The sequence below is a fragment of the Drosophila teissieri genome, chromosome 3R, assembly GCF_016746235.2.
Source record: "Drosophila teissieri strain GT53w chromosome 3R, Prin_Dtei_1.1, whole genome shotgun sequence".
Classification (NCBI taxonomy): Eukaryota; Metazoa; Arthropoda; class Insecta; order Diptera; family Drosophilidae; genus Drosophila; species Drosophila teissieri.
The window spans coordinates 28440427-28457970 of record NC_053032.1 but is presented as its reverse complement, the minus strand read 5'-3'; the positions used below and the strand labels follow the sequence as shown (position 1 = coordinate 28457970).

The window sequence follows — 17544 nt, the reverse complement described above, 5'->3', positions numbered from 1 at the left end:
CGGGCGGCTTCTGCTGCGGGTGAGGCTGTTGCAATGAAAATGCCAGCGGACAAAGAAATCGAATCAAAATAACTGCAGCGGCGAAAAAAATGCTAAATTATAAATAAAATCGATTGTAAAAATAGTTGCAAATGCACTTTAAAACGGCTGGCTTTGCTCGGTTGGTTTAGCTTTCAGTTTGGATTGTATTTCGTCAGCTCATCTTTAAGGTATGCCGATTGCTCATGCGCCCCGTTGTACACTCTTATTAAAACTTATCTACATTTAATGGTTCTGAGTCTTTTAAGTACACCGTGTAAATAATCACCTAATCGTTTGGCAAATTAGCGACTTAATTGGCACATTCAATTCTGTTGTCATCGCAGAACTCCCAGCTATGTTTTATATGTATGAATTACGAATATTACTCATACGCCCGGTGTGCGGTTGAGATTTAAAGACAATTCCAAGGAAAACCTGATTAGATAAGCAATGCAAGTCGCAATTGTAGAATCTCCCAATTAAAAATAAATCATTTGCTAGCCTTGGGAAAAGTGGGTTACATTAATAGGGACAAGGAACAGCTAATTTTTCTCTTGCCCCAGCAAATGCGTTCTAATTCATCAGGGAAGTGTGGAAAGTGAGACATCTGTAAACTGTTTGCCTTATGCTCCAATATATTAATCGCACCCAAGTGCAAATTGCCAAGCAAATTAATACCGAAATGGCAGTTGGGGGTGGCGGCGGACAAACAAACACGTTTGGCAAACAAATAAACACGCAGCTGGCTAAGATACGAGATACAGCATATTGGCAAGGCGAAATCGAAATCGAAATCCCGACCACTTGACACTTTGTTTGTTTTCATTACCAATAAATGTTTGCCCATTGTTGTGGAACTGCCGGCGATCAGCGCCCCTGGCATCGCCACACATGGCGATATCACCTCGCTTTTCCATGGAAAACGCGATTCCGTCTCCGGCGACGACGAGTCCAATTTTGGGCACTCACTTTCCTGTCCGGACATTTTCGCATCCGCTGGCCATATGCGCTGGGAAATTCGTTGTTTTTTTTGTGTTTGTCAGTCCGTTGGCAGGCAGGCCGACATTTAGCCAAGGATGTTTTGCATTGCAATGGCAATTCATCAACACCAACAGATTTGTCATGCGGCAGACGCATAATTAAATACTTTCACCTGTGCGCCAGCAACTTTGTACATGCATTCGTTCATACACCTGCAACCGCGGCAGCAGATTAAGATGCAGATACATTTTCATGGCCAACCTGAAGACTGAGATGGCTGCGAAGCCAATGCACTAAAAATAGGCGCATTGCCTTTGCGAGCGACACATTTTCCTAATAGCCGCCGCACTTTTCACGCACGCTCACAGCGACATCAGATGGCAAAATGCGAAAAAAGCGAAAAGTCAGGGACAGGTGACATCGCGGTGGCCAGGAGTAAAACTCGCAGTGCGTGCAAATCGCAATTTCCCACCTCGGGCCTTGGCACTCGTGGCGTCGCCTTTCTGTGTCCACTTTCTGCGTGAGTGGTCTCAAAATATCACCAAGAAAAGTGCCCCAAGTGCAGGTGATACCGTCACCACTGATTTTACAGTGCTGCTGAACATAGTTAAGTCAGGATACTATGTTTTGGGGATATCTTTTACGTTAATCCGCCTTGGGATCTATAAATTCGTATATATTATAAATGGATATCTATAGATAGAGATTCTAAGAACTGAGTTATGGTGCAGTGTACTTGGCGGGCTAAATATGTTGAAGATATCATAATGAAAAAGAGATAGATATATATTGTTAAGTTTAAAATTTCTTTTTTACTATATTTCCGCAGTTCCTTAAGCCTGAAAGAAGTGCGCATATGCAGTCTTTGGTCGTTTTAACTAAAACGCATATCGCCATCGCGAGTTGTTGGAACTTGATTAAGGTCAGAAGCGCTTTGAAGAAGCTGCAGTGCCTCATCCTTGAATGGCGTTTGTTTAGACGGAGTGTTTACACTAAAGTCGCAGACCCAGCCCGCCGCCATCTGCGTGTGTGTGTGCATGTGTGCGTGTGCTTCGGGTGGGCCCGTATCTTTCGGATTGCAGAACTGCACCGCCGGCAGATACATTTTCTTATTTTCCTGTTATTTTTAAACAAAGTACACGACCCAAACCCTCTGCGTTGGCAGTGCAACCATCTCGATATGTGTATGTTTTCATGTGCTTGTTTATTTTTTGTGTGGCGCATTTGTTTGTTGGCTACGCTCCGCCTTTGTGCATCTATGGGATACTCAATGGTGAGCGGCGAAAAGAAAATGGAATATTGTGTTTGACACGGCCCAACATTTGACACAAAAGCGCCGAGTTGCGGCAATGAACTCTGCTCAATGAAAGTGCAATTAAGTGCAGGCAATCGCTAATTGCATTTATCGCTCACATGTTAATTATGCTGCGGTGGGGTGAAAAGGGGCGTACAGTGCTGATGTAGTGAATTTGCAAGGGGAGCACTGAAGTCTCAATCTCTCGGGAGGTCAATGATATAACCGATGATTAACGGCCGGCATTGTTGCTGCCAGTCTCTCTTTTGTATCCATGGCATCGCAGTGCGGCCAAAGGTCAGGTCACCCATCTATCTCGGCAGCTCTGAACGATGCCGTATCTCAGATTGGTCATCTGCAGATACGCAGATACTTTATCTTGAAGTCTGCTGTATTGGTCTTTGTTTTCTGTTTGTTTTTTCGCCTGCTTGGCTTTTATAACACGCCATAGACTACACAGACTACAACGGGTTAAACTACCTTATAAATCTGGCAAAGTTAACTTATACTTACAGTAGGAGTAAAATGCAAATATTGATTAGCGTAGAACGAAACGGAAAGTGTAGCACATCTCTGGCTAAGTTTTACTTTGGAAGCTGAATGCTTGCAGTGGATACACATTAGTCTATAAACATAAGGGTATTATATAGCTTTTTGTGGGGTTTTCTCTTATATCCGATAATACTAAAGTCAAACAATGAATGGGTCACTCTTTTTTTCGTTATATGCAAACCGCCTATCGAATTCTGCCAAAATTCCATTACACTAATAAAGAACAAACATCATCAAATTTGCCTATCCATGTACAACATTTGTAAAACAATTTTGGGTGCGGTCGAGCATGATGAATAGAATTTTTGTGGCCACCAGCACAAATTCATTTATGGGGCCCAAATTCGCCATGCCAATGCTTCGAGTTATAGGCCAACTGTATGAGCCACAAAAACGTCATCGTGGGGAAAAGTCTGAAAAGGCGGCGCAACTAGTGAAAGCGCCTAAATGCAGTAACAACAACAACTTGGCTCGGCATTTTCCTTAAGGCTCGAGACTTGGGGCCAACCAGCCTGCAATCATATTTCACCTTAGCCTGGCCAACAGTTTGCTGCACTTGTCGTAGTAGTTGTAATTGTTGTGGTTGTTGTTGTTGCTGTTGCTGCTGCGGTGGCTATAAAAATAACTGAATAACCGAACACTTGCCGTTGCACACTTGGCCAAGTTTGGCAACTTTTGACGGCTGCTGCGGCAACCAACCAACCAACCAACCAAACCAGCTAACAACAACACGAAAACGTTGTGGCCGTTGTTATTGTTTGCATACTAGCATTTCGGGCAAGTTTTTCTTTTTTTTTGTATTATGGTTCGGTCTATCCCCATTGGCAACATTTAATTTCATTCATCGCAGGCAGCGGCAAAACGGCAGCCGCCAAAAATTCCGAAAACCGCCAGAAAGGAGGCATAAACGTTCTACTGATTTATTATGTCCTCCATCAATTTTGCATTAACTTCAGCCTAAGGTATATACTATTGCAGGGTATTAATGTTTGTATAAGTAGTGCCAGTTTAGCTAAGAATAAAGTATGCATGAAGTATCATTCTGAAATGATAACATTTACCCTATAACATTCAATAATTTGTTTCTATAAATATTACATAAACCTGTTAACTAATTACTAATGAAAGGGCATTACTTCTTCACTATCTGCACTGCAATTTTCTCCAATTTTGCGTCTGTGCGGTTGGCCACGTGATTTTCTGTTTGGGTTTTCTATTATTTGGCCGTTTCCTTTTCGAGTTGTCTGTGCCCCGTTTTGGCTGGGGATACTCAGCATTTTCCGCTGGGGGCCGTAGTAGTAGTACACCCCAAAGTGTTTTATTCATCGTCAGTCGTCGTCTAGCGTCATCGTCATCGTCTTCGTCTCCACTGAGTTTAATGCCATTTTCGTGCCTGGGCTGTTGCTTTGAATAAATGCCCAGTCGTACGTAGTTTTTGCCAACTCGTTGCAGTTTTACTGGAGTCCGGTGCGAAATGCACGAGGAATGGGGATTGGGACTGGGATTGGGTGGAATGGGAACTTGGAGCTGGGGGGAGGAGGAACGGAACCGACAGCGAAAAGGATGTGGTAATTGCCATGTGGTAGCCAGCGTTACCTAAGCAGGTGTTTACGTCTGCGATTTTGTTTGTTTACCTTGTTTGCAATTGCAATTGGACATGCAATAAATAGTTCTTGCAATCTGTCTCATTCAATCTATTTTCGGTGCGGAACTTGCCCATATTTCGCATTTAATATGCGGGTAAATTCAGCTGGACTTCAACTCACTTTTATTCATATGCATACATGTGAGAAATATTTTCCTATAGACTTTTGATTGCTCTGTTAAGCATGGCTTATAATTTTAAATGCCTCTTATGTGATTTGTCAGATGTATTATTATTTTTATTATTATTGGATGTTAAAGATACTTTCCCACAAGACCTATTATCTCTCAAGTGTATTTAGCACTTCGGTTTGCCTTGCCAAACCCATTTGTTTAATATTTTGCATAGTTCTTTGTCTTGGTGGCCCACGCGACTCACAGACACAATCTGAAATCCATCATAAGCCCCAAGACAATTATAAATTGGTTTTCAGTTGTTGTTGGCTCTGGATGCTTACTGAAATATTCGCACAGCCCACATGATTATAATGAAGGCCTCGATATCTTTAATTGGCCCCAACATTGAAATGTCAATTCAGTTGGTGGCATAATTAGAGACGATAAATTTAGCCATTAGTTATACGAAATGCATTTGAACTCGACTCGATCTAAATATATCAAATTTCCTTTGCTTCCAGTTAATGCTGCATATATGACAGGCCCACACGACATCGACAGCGACTGAGACAAGTAAGTTGAGTGTGCAATTAAACCCCGCAAAAAACTACAATATTTATGTAAATCTGTTGCACACTTTGTTGTTTATTAAATTTGTTTCTCCACGAGGAGAACTTCGTCCGGGCGTGACCCCAATCCCAGTTGTAACGGAGCAACTGGAGCGAAGTGAAAGGGCGGATTGAGGAGTGGGGCCTGCCACGCCCAGTTTAGTTTCCCTTCTCCTTCCTGTGCAGGCGGCATATATTTTTATTAAATTTTATATGAGTTGCAGTATGCAGGAAGTAAGCTCCACGCACGAAAATGGGGCAGTTCTACAAAAAATATACATACAATCAGGCTGTAGCTTTCCAAACTAAAACTCGCCAACATCCATACTTCTGCAACATATTCTCTTGAAATAAACAATTGTTATAAAATGTCTACTGCGAATGATGTCAACGGGATGTTTCAAAGGGATTATCCACAAAAGGATGCTGCTGTGCCGCAAGGATATTGAATCGGTGAACATTCTCCTCCTTTTTTCCCTCCAGCGATGATGTCATTTGAAGTCATAAAATTGATTTTGCATTAAAATTCGTTTAGCAAGAGATTTTGCATGCGTAAGGGCGAAAAATCAAACTGAAATCGGGCGGTAAACACTCAGAATCAATTAATTCGCTATTTGTGTGTGTATAAACATGCGTATACATTTATTTATATGTTTGTGCGAAAAAAGTTGAAGGCGCCTCGCAGATTTTCCCCGCATCTTCTTCAATCACGATGATGGGCAAATGTTTGGCTCGTGGCTGCGAGTTGGCCAACCGCATCGTTTGCTGACCCAATTTTGTTTGGCTAAGAATAGCGAAAAATGTTTAAACGAATGCTGCTGTCTATTCGAATATGTAGGCATACAGCCTCGGATTACACTTGATGCTGCAGCACCATGCGTTAAACTCTTTGCCAAAAGATACAACAACTTAGTTGTCTCCTAATGTTTAATTTAAGTAGAAAATTGCGAAAGTGAAATATGGTCAGGGTGTCTCGATATATTCGATACCTAATTGGTACGAACAATATCTTGAGTTAAGCTGCACTGTCAGCGCTTTGACCATAGCCCACTAATTAAACGTAATTTATTTAGCCACGTCCGTTAGTGCCAAATAAAATACGGTAACAAATTTATAACAATGCCCCCAGTTTAAGTGCTGGCTGCCAACCAAAATGCTGCCGACAAGATTTATTCAATCAAATCTATTTTCATTGTTTTTGCACTTGTCACATCTCGTTGTAACTGGGAAAATCAGCCGAAGGGAAAAGAAAAGCGCCACAGACAACAGGCGTGTCTTTTAATTGTCACACTTGGTCGAATGGTTTCTTTATTTCATTTTATATTTTTCCCGCCAGTAGTGAGTGCCCCTAATCCCGAAGTACAAATTCGATGGCGCTTCCGCATTGTGGTTCGCGTTGCTCAAATGTCTGCTTGGTGTTCATAAATCAATTTGCTGCAATTTCAACAATTTTCATTCGTCTGCGAGGCTGTCGATCAATTGGCATAGGAGCCAAAATTGGAAAACAACGAACTCAAATCAATCAAGCGGCTGTCTATTTGCATATTTTTTTATGCCCCAGCTGTATTCGTTTGCCAAGTGTTCTGAAGCACACAGGTGTTAAGCGGCTCGATTGGGAATTAAGATCTTTATTAGTTTAAAATATAAAATGCAATTCCATTGAGTTACTCCAAGAAAATAACTTCAAAACCTTCTGAAAACTCTTCACGTTTCAGTGACATATTTCTATCTACAATTGTCACATAAAGGCGAGCGAATAAAATAACGATATATTCAAATTACGTGACTTTCATGCCCAAGTCGAATAGCATTTCTTCTGTTCGTTTGATGTTATTAGAAAGTGGCCAAGAATGGGCTTTCTTATCGAAGAGTGATAATAAACAGAACTTGCATGTAGATACAATATCTATAAATCTATAATTAGAGCTGCCTTTATGATGTACATTTCTGTGTATATCAACAGTTTGTGACGAATTTTCCTGGCTTTTGTGTACCTGGTCGGACTCATTGTATCTTTGTCATCTGTCTTTGTGGGCAGTGGTTACAAAAATGCCTTAAAAATGATCCCAGGCAGTTGCGTAGCTTCATTACCGATCAAGTAGCTCTGCATCTCGCAACGAAACGTTCCGAATAAAAAATACAAAATTAAGTAAATAAACACATAGCGTTGTGATATAACCGATAAATATTGTGATAATTTGGACAAACGTGTCAATTGCATTGCATCAGGTGAGCATTGATATTGCCTAAAGCAAAATGGGGAACGAATAACAAAAATTTGATGAAAACTAATTATTCTGTTTATGAATGGGACTACAAGCTGTTGTTGCTTCGAATATTTATTAAAAATTTCCTGGCCATTGGCCAAGTTTGCACAAGGAAACGAAAGAGAAATTTCAGCATTTCAAACTGAAATGGTTCATTTGTTCTCGGGAACCTTGATCTTGTCCGGCAGCCATGTGCAACACTTTATAAACTATGAATTCTTTCGCTTACTCAAAGTTCGCCATTTCGGTTGTATTTTCGAATTTATGAGTAATGAGGCTGTACAAATGGTGGGATGTTTTCGGGCCACCCTCAAATAGTATCAAAGATGAGTCATTCATCTCACCCCCGAAATGGCGAAAAGGAAAACCTGATGCAGTCCACCCTCGCCGGTTGTTTTGATACCCTACCCATTCCGCAACTTTCGGCTGATTTCAAGTTCCCTCCCTGCCCCAACAAACTTCGCGTTGTGGCGACTTTTGACAGATAAAGCAGCCAACACAAAAATCGATACAGGCGCTCAACTTTTCATTTTCTTTCCGTGCTTCATCTCATACGACCACCACCCAACAACACCCCCCTTCTTCTGGCGCAATGACATAATGTGGTGGGTGCCCAATGTGACCCACAAGGCGTTTGATTAACCCAGACAAACAAAGAGAAAAATACCGATGGCTACACGGAACGAAAGATATAGTCAGATTTTGATTTAAAATCAGACATTGCAAGGCTAAGCTAACAGCTACCGGATGTTATTAAATATAATGTCTTAGTAGGCACTTGGTTTTTCCCCCAGTGCAGCGAGTGGTGGAGGAAGACAGTCGAGCTGTCGCCAATTGCGTGACCCACCCACTTGGCGACCCACCGCCTCTTTCCTGTCCGAAATGTGGGCGTGGTTGGGGGGCATTGAGCCAGCTCTTTTTTATGAGTTCCTTGGCGCCAATCGCATTTGTGTCCCGAACTTTAATAGACGATGAGACAACGAAAATTGGAACCGACTGTTGGCACTGAGTACTGGGTATGGGATTTCTTGCCTTGTGTGGGTTTTTGTAGAATAATTTGTCAAGGATAAAATCTATGCAGAAAAGGAAATCTTTTTGGTTTTATTACCGTTTCCTTAAAAGCGCAAACAAAGAAAGCTTTCTTATTATTTTCTATTAACGAGCTCAGTACCATTAAAAAAGGCATTCTATTTACTCCATTGTTCAATTTGACAAGAGATTTAATAAAGGATTTGGGTATCATCATATCACCTTTTTATATCCGACGATGATCCTAAGAAACTTGCACCTTTGTCCAAACTGTAGATCCCAGTAACCCCCTCGTCTCATCTCCAACCACAAAATTGCTTGCCACTGATTTTAGTGTGTTACAAACTTCCGAACAAACTACATTTTTCATTGTCTTTATCAACCAAAATATTTGAATTTCCCTTTAGCCAAAAGCGTTGAAAAATTCATTGTTAAGTTTTAGCAATACCAAAAGCAGAGATCAAGATCGCAGTAAGGGAGGCGCAGCGTCGCCATCCAGTCATCCGCCAGATATTCAGATTCAGAATGAATCCCACGAATCTGGGCAGGCAGAATGGGGCTCTGGTGCTGGAGGTATTGAAGGTGCTCGGTCGTCCGGCGACCAGTTACGAGGTGGCCGAAAGAGTGGCCGACGTGTACAGGCTGCCGCTGCAGCGCATCCGCCCAGTGGTCACCGACGTCCTCGAGGGCGGATCACATCAGGGATTCTTTAGCAGCCTCAATGGCCGCTACTCGGTGGTGCAGCCGGTGGTGGAGCAACTGGGCCGGGATATTGATCAGTATGCAGCTGATATTATGGCTGCGGGCTACTGTGCCGAGGGATCACTGCCCCAGATGTCGACCCTGATGCTCAAGCTACAGCAACTGGACGGATCTCCGCCCATGGTGATGGGGTCCAGGTATCCCCGAGCGACCTCGGGGGAGCAACGCGAACACATGCCCTCCGGCGATGTCTCCCTGGACGCCCGTCTCCTCATGCTGCCCTTTCCTCGAGTACTGTGAAAATTCTCCATCTCTCAAATTGTACCAGACAGTGGACAGATTTGTGGTTTGTGCAAATGAAAGCATCTGGTGTTCAATAAAGTCGAGGCAATGGCTTCGAATTTGGACCAGGATTGAATTTGCAAGGATTTGACATATGAACAGGGTTTAAAAAATAATATAAATAGGGAACTATTCCGCGTGGTAATGGTTTAATATCCCATTGATATCCTTAAAAGCTTGCTTAGCCCCGATAGAAATCTTTACGCCTAGTGGTGTCCCCGAAAATGGGTCAGTGACTTGTCCTCGTTTGTTCTCCGCTTTTCCCAGGGGCTATTGTCCTTTATGCGGGTGAGTGAATGGGGGACATTCACATTCAGATTCAGCAACGCTCTCACAAAGAACCAACAGCTGCGGTCTTGTGGCTTACTTTTTACTTTTTCCCCCCCATTTGCCCCGGACGCAAATGGCACTCCACTTCAGGACTCCCACCTTGCAGCTCCCACTTGGCAGTTCCCAGTTCTCCGTTCTCAGTTCTCCGTTCTCAGTTCCCTACTGTCCATTGTCAGGTTGTTGCCTGTCTAGGCGAATCCAAACAGAAGTTCAAACTCGAGTGGCAGCTTTTACCGGCTCATTTGCCTTTGGCTTTTGTCTGGCTCACTTGTCAGCTATTCACTCAAAGGCTATTCCAATTATAGCCCACAGTCGAATGAAATGGGTTCGCACAAAATGCTCTACTTGAGTTCAAAAGGGTTTAATTGGCTATTGGGATTTTTCATGATTTATGTGGATTCAAGCCCATCGGTTTCGAGGGTATTCAAAAGTTCAGCTTTTCCTGTGTAGATTTCCTTGCTGCTTTTCTCTGCTTTGTTCGACGCTTGTTAATATTATCGCTGGACCACGGCATGAGTAATTCTTACTGATTTTCTGATTCAATTAATTGAAGTATAATGCTGCGCCGAGATTTCAGTTGTCGTTTGAATCCAAAAGCAAAACAAAAAGCAGAGCAAACAAGCAAGATGATGACAAGTTCAGTTTAAAAGCTCTTTGTTAGTTCCCTGGAAGGAAAATAAGAATGAAAAAAGAAAGAAAGGGGATGTGTTTCTTTCCGCTTTCCGGGAATATTTAAAAAGTAAAACTTGTATTTTGTTTACATTTACATACGAGGCAGTCCTTTATGAGTAAACATATAATGGTTCGTTGACTTCCAAGGAGGTCGCAGCTTACTCTTAAAACAATATCATTCATTTCAGGCTTAATTATGTTTCATACCTTTTATATTAAAAAAATGTTTAATTGACACGTAAATTATTTTCAAAAATATGTAGGGTATGAAAAGAGCGACGAAACGACCAATATGAATCTTATTAAGTGCGCTTCATTAATTAAAATTAATTTGACAGCGCCAATGAGCAGAGAAAAGTGCTTGGTATAGACGCGGGCAAACGTGAATGAAAAATCTGTCAGAAATGAATTGAATTTCCCAACGAAAACGAGCAAATCATCATATTATGTTGTATATTTGTTATGTTGTTTAGTTTTCTAGTAGCCGTAGTCGTCGTATCGAAACACCCCACTAATTCGATGTCTACCAAACCGCTCTCTTTCCGCAGAATGAGCCGCCAACACCAGCGGCACCACCCGCAGCACCACCACCTGCCGCCGCACCAGCAGCCGCAGCAGCAAATGCCGCAACAGCAGCAGCAGCTGACGGCGCAGCAGCAGCAACAACAGCAGCTGCTGATGGCGGAGCACGCGGCTGCCGCGGAGGCGGCGGAGCTGTTCGACCTGCTCTGCGTGGCCACCACGATGCGCCAGATCCTGGCGCTCCATCGGGCCATGTGCGAGGCGGTGGGATTGAGGCCCTCGCCCCTTAATGACTTCTACCCGCGGCTCAAGGCCAAGGTGCGTTCGTGGAAGGCGCAGGCCCTGTGGAAGAAGTTCGACGCCAGGGCTGCCCATCGAGTCTACGGCAAGGGAGCAGCCTGTACTGGCACACGCGTCCTGGTCATCGGAGCTGGGCCCTGTGGACTGCGCACCGCCATCGAGGCCCAACTGCTGGGCGCCAAGGTGGTGGTGCTGGAGAAACGCGATCGCATCACCCGCAACAATGTGCTCCATCTGTGGCCATTTGTCATCACGGATCTGCGCAACCTGGGCGCCAAGAAGTTCTACGGCAAGTTTTGCGCCGGCTCCATCGATCACATCTCTATTCGGCAGCTCCAGTGCATGCTGCTCAAGGTGGCGCTGCTGCTGGGCGTGGAGATCCACGAGGGCGTCAGTTTCGAGCACGCTGTGGAGCCCTCTGGCGATGGCGGCGGATGGAGGGCAGCTGTTACTCCCTCCGATCATGCCGTATCTCACTACGAATTCGATGTGCTGATCGGGGCGGATGGCAAGCGGAATATGCTGGACTTTAGGCGGAAGGAGTTCCGCGGCAAGCTGGCCATCGCCATCACAGCCAACTTCATCAACAAGAAGACGGAGGCGGAGGCCAAGGTGGAGGAGATCAGTGGGGTGGCGTTCATCTTTAACCAGGCCTTCTTCAAGGAGCTGTACGGAAAGACGGGCATCGACCTGGAAAACATCGTCTACTACAAGGACGAGACGCACTACTTCGTGATGACGGCCAAGAAGCACAGTCTAATCGACAAGGGCGTTATCATCGAGGATATGGCCGATCCCGGCGAGCTGCTCGCCCCAGCCAATGTGGATACACAAAAGCTGCACGACTATGCACGCGAGGCTGCCGAGTTCTCCACCCAATACCAAATGCCAAACCTGGAGTTCGCTGTTAATCACTATGGCAAACCAGATGTGGCCATGTTCGACTTCACTTCGATGTTCGCCGCCGAGATGTCCTGCCGCGTCATTGTGCGCAAAGGAGCACGTTTGATGCAGTGCCTCGTGGGTGACAGCCTGCTGGAGCCGTTTTGGCCCACTGGATCGGGCTGTGCCCGTGGCTTCTTGTCCAGCATGGACGCTGCCTATGCCATCAAGCTGTGGTCCAACCCGCAGAACAGCACCCTTGGCGTTCTGGCGCAGCGCGAGAGCATCTATCGGCTGCTTAACCAGACCACGCCGGACACCCTGCAGCGGGACATCAGTGCCTACACCGTAGATCCGGCCACGCGCTATCCGAACCTGAACAGGGAGTCGGTCAACAGCTGGCAGGTCAAGCATCTGGTCGACACCGATGACCCGTCTGTGCTGGAGCAGACCTTCATGGACACGCACGCGCTGCAGGCGCCGCATTTGGACACACCGGGCCGTCGCAAGCGACGCAGTGGAGGTCAGCATATAAATATCAATTAATCTGGCTTTATTTAATAATCACTTTGATTTTGTATATAGACTTGCTGCCCCAGGGCGCCACTTTGCTGAGATGGATAAGCGCCCAGCTTCATTCCTATCAGTTTATTCCCGAACTCAAGGAGGCGTCGGATGTGTTCCGCAATGGACGCGTTCTCTGTGCGCTTATTAATCGGTGAGTAGTCATACTATACTATACACTTTGCATTGGTACAACATTGGTACATTAAAATGTTTCCATTTAGCTATCGTCCTGATCTCATCGACTATGCTGCCACCAAGGACATGAATCCCATGGAGTGCAATGAGCTGTCATTCGCCGTCCTGGAGCGCGAACTCCACATCGATCGCGTCATGAGTGCCAAGCAGTCGCTGGACTTGACCGAGTTGGAGTCGCGAGTCTGGCTCAACTACTTGGACCAGATCTGCGACTTGTTCCGCGGCGAGATCCCCCACATCAAGCACCCCAAGATGGACTTTAGCGATTTGCGCCAAAAGTATCGCATCAACCACACGCACGCCCAACCCGACTTCTCCAAGCTGCTGGCAACGAAACCCAAGGCCAAGTCGCCGATGCAGGATGCTGTGGACATACCCACGACAGTGCAGCGGCGCTCGGTGCTCGAGGAGGAGCGAGCCAAGCGGCAGCGTCGCCACGAGCAGCTGCTCAACATTGGTGGAGGGGCAGCAGGAAGCGCCGCCGGAGTTGCCGCAAGCGGCACGGGAGTCACAACGCAGGGTGTGTTGAAGATCACTATCTTACACCACAGTCTGGTGGAAAATAAGTTTCGGAGTGGCTGCTAGATGAGCATATATGTTAAATTAAATGGTGGCAATAAAAGATATACAACTAAACTTAGATTAGAATGTTTCGATGAAGAATTAAATGTAAAGTACTTTTGTTATTAATAGTTTTCACTATTTAAGTGGAGGATCAACAAATGTTTTACAGTTAATGTAAGGATAAAAAGTCTTAGAGGAATTATAAAATGTAACTTATAACATTATATTTAAAGAGTTTTATCAGCTTAGGAAGCCACTCCAGAAACTTATAAATAATTATAACTAAATTATGTCTGATTGCTTATTTTGTTTTCCTCGACAGGTCAAAGCGATACGCCACGTCGGTCGAAGAAGCGCCGCCAGGTCGACAAAACCGCCAATATTGTGAGTAAATGCTGGCATTATATTTTATCATGGATTGGTTCATACGCGAATGTGCAGAAGGTCTGAGGATCAGCCATTCAAACATCTTGTTAAATATATACACGCACATTGTGTATTTCTATTTCATTACCATTGCTCGTTTCAAATTGTTCGAACTCAGCTATCTCATGTACATTCAAAAACGAATTTAATTGTTATTCACAAATGTAAAACGCAAGAAAACCAATTTCATAAAAACAAAACCATCGAAAATCTGTTCCCAAGGTTCAGCTCCTGCTGAGAACAGCTCTCTGTCATGAAATCAGTAACGCCATTAGCGCATTCGAAACCATCAATGAGGTCAGTTCACTGAGTGTCCAAGTGTCCCAGTGTCGTCTACATCATTGTCCACTCTGTGTGATGCGTAACTCTCAGTCCACATAGCACAACTAACCTAGCATTTTTCCCAGTGACAGTCCAGTAGCCATGTAGATCTAGATTTAGTTATCCGTTCCGTGTCTGTCCCACGCAAAGTCACCCAAATAGCATACCATAGTTCCCCCAATCAAAGTTCCCCGCCCCCCCAAGTATCCGAATCCGAATCCGAATCCCCTTCGAATCTGTCCAATGTGTTGACTCTCACCTCTGCCGCGCAGGAGGAGCGCCAGCAGCGCTTGCAGGAGATCGAGGAGAATCGGCAGGAGCGGATGAGCAAGCGGCGCCAGCAGCGCTACCACCAGACGCAGAACTTCTACAAGAGCCTTCAGCTCCTGCAGGCGGGCAAGCTCCTGCGGGAGGGCGGTGAGGCGGGGGTGGCCGAGGATGGCACCCCCTTCGAGGACTACTCGATATTCCTCTACCGCCAGCAGGCGCCCGTCTTCAATGATCGCGTCAAGGACCTCGAGCGGAAGCTTCTGTTTCCCGTAAGCGAAGAGAATCTCCCGTTCTCGCTTTTGCACGCTGCGTCGTCTTCTCTGTTTTTGTCTTGACTCGTTCTGGCCCAAAGCGAATCGGATCACTTTTGATCTTCACTTCTGACTAATGCTGCAGTGCTGCAGAGTGAAGCAACTAACAAGATCCTAAACCCTAATACCTGCTCGTATAATAAGTCACAGTAAAGGTTTTAATTCGTTAACATTGATGCTAGCAAATGCGCAAATAATATATTTAACATGTGTTTTAATTCCACGAACTTGGAAAATGAAAGAACTGATGCCAACAAATATTTTCAATGGAGGTTCTCCACAAATTTTTTGGTGGCCCTACAAGAGTGTTTCCTGTTTGCTAAGTGTATAAAAGCTCAGCGATAAGGCTTCAATATCTGCTGCGATTTAACTAATAGATGTTTAAGAATTTGGATTTGACTAAGCCAGATTGCCAGTTACTAATGTACTATTCGCTAAGCTAAGCTCGTTCATCTAACTAGTCCAACGTGGACTTTTTGTTATGCTTACGTTCAGTTGTTTGCCTTTTGAGTTGATTCTTTATGTTCATTCGTTACTAGACGATCAGTTATCAGACGTAAAATATTTATGCATATCTATCAATTTTGATTTCTTCAAACCTCTCCACTCCGCCCCAAAACTTTAATTATTTAAACGCCTAAACACCAAAAAACCCAAAACACAACTACACCACCCACCAACCCACATCCTGTGAACCAAAGGATCGCGAACGGGGAGATATTCCGTCGGCATTGCCGCGCACGGCGGACGAGCAGTTCAGCGATCGCATTAAGAACATGGAGCAGCGGATGACGGGACGCGGTGGCCTCGGTGGTGACAAGAAGCCCAAGGATCTGATGCGAGCCATCGGCAAGATCGACTCGAACGACTGGAATGTACGCGAGATCGAGAAGAAGATCGAGCTGTCCAAGAAGACGGAGATCCACGGGCCCAAGGGCCGCGAGAAGGTGCCCAAGTGGAGCAAGGAGCAGTTCCAGGCGCGCCAGCACAAGATGTCCAAGCCGCAGCGCCAGGACTCGCGCGAAGCGGAAAAGTTCAAGGACATCGACCAGACCATCCGCAACCTGGACAAACAGCTGAAGGAGGGCCACAATCTGGACGTGGGCGAGCGGGGTCGCAACAAGGTGGCCTCCATTGCCGGCCAGTTTGGCAAGAAGGATGAGGCCAACTCGGATGAGAAGAACGCGGGCAGCAGCAATGCCACCACCAACACCAACAACACAGTCATACCCAAATCTGTGAGTAGTTTTGTGTTCATCCACCAACCTCCTTGTATCAATTGTTTTGTTTGGGTTCCATTGTTATCGGTTTTCCCTGTGCTACTTTATTTATATTTGCTTCTATGTTTATGTATACTATATATTTTTGCCTACCTTCGTGGTTGCTTCCTGTGGTTGCAGTTGCTGTAGTCGATGATGTTGTTAGCGTGCTTTAAGCAAAGGTCTAGGCAATAGTCTAGGCAATTACACCCACAAACACTCATAGTCATCAAGCCACACATCCACTCATTTGTACATGACACCCATCGAATGCCAAGCAAAAGTTAATGTGTTATCGTTAATTGTTAAACATTCTCATCTCTAAACTCAATCTAATACTGATCCTTGTAACAATGCAGAGTTCCAAGGTGGCGCTGGCCTTCAAAAAGCAGGCCGCCTCCGAGAAGTGCCGCTTCTGCAAGCAAACCGTCTACCTGATGGAGAAGACCACCGTGGAGGGATTGGTTTTGCATCGCAACTGCCTTAAGTGCCACCACTGCCACACCAACTTGCGCCTGGGAGGCTACGCCTTTGATCGGGACGATCCGCAGGGCCGATTCTACTGCACCCAGCACTTCCGGTTGCCGCCCAAGCCGCTGCCGCAGCGCACCAACAAGGCCAGGGTGAGCATCGATCTTGGATCTATCTAAGTGAACCTACTAACTACAACCCATTTTCTTATTTCTCTAGAAATCCGCTGCCGCTCAATCCGCCTCGCCTGCTGTAGCACCAACTGTGGGATCCGCACCCACTCCAGCTGCCACAGCTGAGCCCATGGACACCACTCCACCCAGGGATCAGGTGGATCTGCTGGAGACGTCGCGAGCAAATGCCTCTGCCGATGCCATGTCCGATGATGAAGCCAATGTCATCGATGAGCACGAATGGTCCGGTCGCAACTTCTTGCCCGAGTCCAACAACGATTCCCAATCGGAGCTGTCCAGTTCGGATGAATCGGATACGGAATCGGATTCGGAGATGTTTGAGGAGGCGGACGATTCGCCGTTTGGCGCTCAGACCCTCCAGTTGGCGTCGGATTGGATTGGAAAGCAGTACTGTGAGGACAGCGATGATTCTGACGATTTCTACGACTCTAGTGAAGGTATTGCGGGTGAGTGGGCACAAAAGGGGAAGTTCTCCAAACACTTACTATTAAACTTTTCATTGCATTTCAGACGATGGCAAAGATGACACCGAGGGGGAGGAATTCAAGAAGGCCCGCGAACTGAGACGCCAGGAGGTTCGCCTGCAGCCGTTGCCCGCCAATCTGCCCACAGATACGGAGACCGAGGTGGGTTGTATTTAACTATTGTGTCTCTTGGCGATTGGGAGACTAACCTTCTCATTATTCTCATTTATTTTCCCTGA

At 45.4% G+C, this 17544-nt stretch overlaps 2 protein-coding genes across 13 annotated transcripts in view; both read left to right on the top strand.

Annotated features, from left to right (window-relative positions):
• The window catches only part of LOC122621022 (F-actin-monooxygenase Mical), a 42091-nt gene that overhangs the window by 11153 nt on the left and 13394 nt on the right, over nucleotides 1-17544 (top strand). For 4 of the 12 annotated variants that reach the window (XR_006326183.1, XM_043798746.1, XM_043798744.1 and 1 more), the window contains exons 1-9: nucleotides 10970-12786; nucleotides 12849-12981; nucleotides 13052-13545; nucleotides 13912-13973; nucleotides 14609-14875; nucleotides 15619-16155; nucleotides 16536-16799; nucleotides 16867-17287; nucleotides 17352-17467. Coding sequence is in view for 6 of the 12 variants with exons in the window: in XM_043798746.1 (XP_043654681.1) it covers nucleotides 11022-12786; nucleotides 12849-12981; nucleotides 13052-13545; nucleotides 13912-13973; nucleotides 14609-14875; nucleotides 15619-16155; nucleotides 16536-16799; nucleotides 16867-17287; nucleotides 17352-17467 (4059 nt within the window). In the remaining 6 variants the exon portion in view is untranslated. Of the gene's footprint in view, nucleotides 1-5130; nucleotides 5183-10962; nucleotides 12787-12848; nucleotides 12982-13051; nucleotides 13546-13911; nucleotides 13974-14608; nucleotides 14876-15618; nucleotides 16156-16535; nucleotides 16800-16866; nucleotides 17288-17351; nucleotides 17468-17544 lie in introns of those variants that run through there. The other 8 variants (XR_006326180.1, XR_006326179.1, XR_006326178.1 and 5 more) reach the window with 8 other exon arrangements.
• Nucleotides 8834-9732, top strand: LOC122621024. The gene has a single exon (XM_043798750.1). It carries the CDS (start codon nucleotides 9039-9041, stop codon nucleotides 9513-9515), a length of 477 nt encoding a protein of 158 aa, XP_043654685.1. The 5' UTR covers nucleotides 8834-9038; the 3' UTR covers nucleotides 9516-9732.